Source organism: Siniperca chuatsi, linkage group LG11 (assembly GCF_020085105.1).
Source record: "Siniperca chuatsi isolate FFG_IHB_CAS linkage group LG11, ASM2008510v1, whole genome shotgun sequence".
In the NCBI taxonomy this organism is placed as follows: Eukaryota; Metazoa; Chordata; class Actinopteri; order Centrarchiformes; family Sinipercidae; genus Siniperca; species Siniperca chuatsi.
Genome location: NC_058052.1, coordinates 1,531,733 through 1,537,514, shown reverse-complemented (window position 1 = coordinate 1,537,514; position 5,782 = coordinate 1,531,733). Strand labels below are relative to the sequence as shown.

Sequence of the window (5,782 nt, the reverse complement as noted above, 5' to 3'; positions counted from 1 at the left end):
TCCGACCTCCTAACCACAACTCCTCTGAGGTACATAAAAGTAGCATTTGCCACCACAGCGTAATTGAGAAAACTATTTAGTAACAAAATGTCGAGTTGGGGAGAAAATTCAGCAACTCAACAGCATGTTACCTTCTATCACACAGCTGTCAGGGATTCTGCCCACCTGTAAAATGTTGCCTTTTTGGCATTCACGTGATCATTGAATTACAACATTTGAGTTTTTTCCACTTTTTATTAAATTGCTAACATATTTATGTATTTTCCTTGTATCTACAATGTCACCACAGGAGACAGACTTGTGTGTCATCTTGTATTTTAGATAAAAATGCAGACAATAAGAAAATGGAACTCACTACAATGCTGTTGGTCCTTGGAAAATATGCACACAGTAGCTAATTTTTCAAACATTTAATTGAAAGATGAAACCAGGATGTGAGGGCATACTTCATACATGCCACACATCTACATATTGTTATGTAAAAATATGTAGGAAAACCACTTAACAAAAGAAGTGTTCTGACATTTTGGAAAATGCACTTATTTGTAAATGCAAGAGGATTTGAAGATCCATGTCACTTTCATCTCTGCATGTCCAGAAGAGATCGGTCTGGGATGCGTTTGGCCTTAGTTGGCATAAACACTGGAAGCAGCTCTATCAAGAGTGTAAAACCGCTTCCAGTCTTTTGTGCTAACTATAGTTAAGACCCATCACTGTACTAGATGCACAAAGATAAAATGTATATAAATCTTCTCTTTTGACTATGGCTGACAGCAACAAGTACATTTAGTAACATGTCAGACTGTTCCTTTAAGCACAATGATGAATCACTCCGAGGCCTACCTCCCTCTTCTTCACACCAACAAAAAAGAACTAACTGGGAAGAGAAAAGAAAACAAGGTGGTTCCCAGGAGTCTAATGATAAAACTTGGACCTTTAAGTGTAGAAACTTGGGCAGCAACAAGCTGCCAACATCATCTCATGAATCAGTCTAACATGGAAACTGACAACCATAATGCAACAATTAGGACCTGTCCCCCTTCTGCTTCTTCTTCTTCTTCTTCTTTTTCTTTTTAGGTGATTTTGCTTTATGTGTTTTTCCTTTGTCATCGTCACTACTGTCACTGCTTTCATCTTTTACTTTAGCTTTTTCTCTGCTGTCCTTGGATATTTCTCCCTTTCTGTCTGTGTCTTCCACTTTGACTTTGCTATGGCTTCCGGTGGCCTGCTCGTTGGTCACCTCCTCCTTGACCCTGATGTTTGGAGGAGATGTCAGTCCACGGGACACCGTTATGAGCATCCTCTCCTTCCTCATCTCCTCTTTCAAGGAGATATTTTCCTGCTCGGCCCTGTGGCTTCTGTGGTTGTCCTCGTGTTTGCTTCTGTGATCTCTCCAGTCTCGCTGGTAGTCTCTGTGATTCCTGTGGTCTCCTGAATCTCTATTGTGACCGTAGTCCCTGTTATCTCTCCTGTCTGAGGGGTGTGGGTGTTGGTTACTGCTGCTACTAAAACAGCGCAAGTGTACTTTGCTGTCTCTAGCATGCTTGTCCATCTGCTCTTTCTGCAAAAAAACAATTTTGCAGCGTGAGGATAAAGAAATCAAAGAGTCTATGGCCACCTTAAGACTGAGGTAGTCAATAAAGCCCATAATATGAAAGTGCTGGACTAAATTTAGTGTGGCCTTGTCAGAAATGGGGCCAAAATGTAAGGTTTGTTCTGAGAGTAGAAGAAAAGCCATGGGGTTGATAAAAATCACAGGATTCATACCTTAATACATTCAATGTACACAGCAAATTTGATGAAAAACTGCCTATTAAAGCGAGGTTATGTAACTTTGAAAAAAGAAATAACACAATCTTCCTTTTAAAATTCATAAGCAATAAAACGCACCGTTACTCAGTTCAAGACATTCAGGGGTTTTGCTGCTACAGCCTTATATGGTCTGGTATGACCAGAAGCTCATGGTGGCTAATGTTAGCTAATATAAGAAAATAGTTTGCTCACTTTAAGAGTCTCCTCCACTTGTGCTACTTACACTACATTTTAGCATTTGCCATTATCCTGCCTCCTGCTGCCACAGTAGGTGCAGTTCAGCAAAACTTAGTCTCTTTAAATTAGGTCTACAAAGTTGACATTTTGGCCTTGCAACTCATTTGTACAATTCATTACACTGAGACTACAAAGACACTGCAGGTTTTTCACCCTGCCTGTGTAGCCATTCTGAACAGGTATAAACACTTTTTCATTTAGATGTGGACAGACGACACATTGTTAGTGAGGACTTTCAAGGCATTCCCCCTTTGCTAAAAGAACATATACAATTATATTATTATATTTTTCTTATTGCCAATAAATTCTATAAAAACACCAAAACCAACAGTGTATAAGTCTATCTCTCTATACTTTCTGACTTCCTTAACATGTCTTTGGATCTCAGACCCAAGCCCAATTGTTCCTACTGAAGACAAGGATCTTTAAAAATCAGTCACAAATATATAGTTCCATTTAAAAAAAGGGCTCAGTGATTTACTAAAACAGCTGATCACTGTAGTTTTTAGCCAACGTTACTCAAACAGGGGGAAATAGTGCATTAGTTGGGGACTATTTTCAGCAGCGGATTAATCCACACTTGGTGCTCTAGTGAGTATTTGGGGCAGCAGGACGGTGTGTGTGGGACTGAGTCAGAATAAACTACAGTGTGTGTGTTCATGGTCTTGAATGAACATGTCACCCAGTGCAACAGTGTGGCTCACTGATGTGTTTTTAATAGTTTTTGGACAACGATGGAGTTCTATGGTACTAAGGAATAAGTTATATCAGGCTTTGCTACACAGACACAGTACTTGTTAGTAGGATACATTCATTTTTGGTTTTGGTCTTTTTATGGGCTTTCTTGACAATAAAAAATACAAAATATCACCAGACTTATCCACACAGAGGTATATTGGAAGTATACTTACACTGCTAGAGTTAGTATGGCGGTGGATGGTTGCATGGTTTTCAGCACTATTCAAATCTCCAATGAACTCCTCACATTTCTGGCAGTAAAAGCCAATTACTGGTGTCAAAAAACTCAATCCTGCAAATGGACAAGAAAAGCAGTAAAGCATATGGAGTATTTTAGCATGTGGAAGACAATAAAGAAGACAGGAAACGCAGGACTGTCATTAAAAGAAAACTGCTTTACCATCCTGTTTCAACAATCCCTCCAGTTCTTTCATCAAGGAATCCATTTTATTTATTCTGGCTTGTTTCTCTCTCTTCCTTTCCTCCTCATCCCCTGCCTGCAAGTGACAATTTCAAACTTAAGGGGTTTTGCCATTCTTTAATGTGTTCAACATTACCACTCAAATGTTGAGTAGTCAATGACACAGCTTGGGAATCCTTTACCTTGTGTTTATCGGAGGATGTCTGAGATGTGCCACTGCCATCTCTTTTTGCCCGCTTCTCCTTTGTTGCTTAAGGAAGAAAGAACAACAACATAACCCTGTATTCTACATCAAAAGCATTAAACAATAAAGACAGAAAAGATAAATCATCAGGCCAGGTGGCATCAGTTTCCAAATTATTGGGTACATCTCCACTTTCAGCTGGTCACCAAAATCTTATCCTTGACAAGTGGAGAGAAACAGATTCAAAATCAACTTGACACATCTTACAATTCTAAATGACTACCTCTAGGAAAGTAATCGCACACCAAAATAACCTAGACATTAACCATGCGTCCACACTTGATTTTACAGATCAGAAGACTTGTTTACATTAGGTAACTGTCATCGTAATGTTTGAGGCTGACGTTCTATATATTTTATTTATTGTCAACAAATCCCATAAAAAAACCAAAACCAACAATGTAAAGTCATTCTGTCAATACTTTCTGACTTCCCAACCTTGTCTGTGGTACCCAGGCCCACACCCATTCACAAATACAAAAAGGGTAACACATTTTTAGTTTCATTAATAAAAGGCCCAGTGATTTCCTAAAACATCTCGGCTCTGCAGTTTTTAAACAAGTAAATAATGCATCTGCTGGAGACTATTTTCAGCTGCGGAATAATACACATTTGTTTCACAAAGACATATTTTCTACAGCCGGACGGTGTATGTGGGATTGTCTCAAAATAAACTAGTTAGTGTGTGTGTGTTGATAAAAATATTAATAAAAAACTACAATGCACTCATGAAAAGATTTGCAACTGCACATATTTAACAGATGCAGTCAATGAAAACAATAGAACCAATCAAAGTTGATCTCAGTGTGAAGGCATGGTTAGTAAATACAAAAAAAAACTATTAGGTACTATGATTTTTTATATTTTAGGCCAGTATTTACTATAACTACGATTAAGTCGAAGCTTTTATTCAATACAGGGTTCTCACCTTTGATCAGTGACTGTAGAGACTCCAGAGCTTGCCGTACATTCGGGTTACTCAGTGCTGGCAATGCTAAGCCTGCTGCTGTTGGTTCTGAACCGAGAAGCACAGGAGACAGCTGCTTCCCCTCCTTCTGCCCCTGCATCTTCACCATTATGTCGCTGATGTCTGCTGTGCCCAGACTTTTTAATATGTTCTTTATCTTCTCACACTCACTGCTGTCTAGATTGGCAGAGACTAAGCTTGAGGAAGTCATTTGAAGGGGTTGCTTCAGATCAAGCAGATCCCCAAAGCTACTGAATATGGACTTGTTCTGATGCTGTTGACTGCCAAGTGCAAGACTTTCCATTTTGGCATGTTCGCCAGTCTGGGAAAACGCTGCAAAAAGTGCTGTAGAGGACTTATTGAATTGCTTTCCTCCAATGTCTTCATTCCCATACAAGAACGACTCTTCATCTTCAAGCTCATCAGCTTTCCGGAGTGCAGAGTCCTCTTGACTTTGCGCATGAAGCCAAGAGAAGTCATTGCCTACTCTGTCATGAGGAAGGAGCATACTGTCGTTTTCCAATGATGTTGAATTCTCCTGACTGTCATGTTGCTGATGTCTGTGCTTATCAGGCACACACTCCACTTTTCCTTCTTTTTTGCTTTCATCTGAGGCCTGTACAGAAGAGTGCACAACAATGACATACACTAAACAGATGGTACCTCCCTCACTTTGTTATCTTGCTTGGCTACTAATGAAAAGTTTTGGTAAATAATGAGGTACAGCCAAGTCTATGCATGCAATTGTTTTAACTGCCTGTGTTCACCCATGTATAAAGTCTTTGCAGGTCACCTCAAGTCTAATCTGAAACTCAAGCAATTTATAGTATTTTATCTAGTGCTTGCATTTGATAGCTGACTGAATAATTAAATAGTTGCAAAAAATGATTAAGTGGTAAAGTTTCTCAAATCTTTGTTTATAGTGGGAATTTGTTACACTTGAGTTCCCAAAACTCTCTATTAAACTAAAATATAGTTTCACTGTATAAAACATCTGTCATTCCTTTTTTAAACAATTACTAATAATGAAAGATGAAGCTTATTGTTTTAATACAGAACAATTACTTTCCTCATTAATATTTACGTTCATCAGTAAATATTGGAATTTACATTTTCCCCAGAAGCCAGAAGTGTTAAAATTAAAGATTAACATTAACTAATATACACTTTACTAACTGGCATTTTTGTAGTTACAGCTGATCAGTGTATTCACTTCACTATATGGAATTGCCAGTGTAGGTGGTGGAGGAGCATCATACTTGTGCAAAATTCAAATATGTATAGGCATTAAGAGACATGGCTTTGCTGCTAACACCCAGCTTCTCAGCTACACTTAAAAACTACCTACCAATGCTGGCCTTAA

The 5,782-nt window shown here is 38.7% G+C and overlaps 1 protein-coding gene across 1 annotated transcript in view; it reads right to left on the bottom strand.

Moving 5' to 3' along the window:
- Positions 1 to 214: 214 nt before the first annotated feature.
- si:ch211-195b21.5 (NK-tumor recognition protein) overlaps positions 215 to 5,782 on the bottom strand; it is a 19,547-nt gene continuing 13,979 nt past the window's right edge. Inside the window, exons 4-8 of the mRNA XM_044214163.1 lie at positions 4,381 to 5,035; positions 3,391 to 3,458; positions 3,188 to 3,284; positions 2,961 to 3,079; positions 215 to 1,561 (exon numbers count right to left, since the gene is read on the bottom strand). Of these exons, the coding sequence (XP_044070098.1) occupies positions 1,025 to 1,561; positions 2,961 to 3,079; positions 3,188 to 3,284; positions 3,391 to 3,458; positions 4,381 to 5,035 (1,476 nt within the window). The 3' untranslated portion in view covers positions 215 to 1,024. The remainder of the gene's footprint in view (positions 1,562 to 2,960; positions 3,080 to 3,187; positions 3,285 to 3,390; positions 3,459 to 4,380; positions 5,036 to 5,782) is intronic.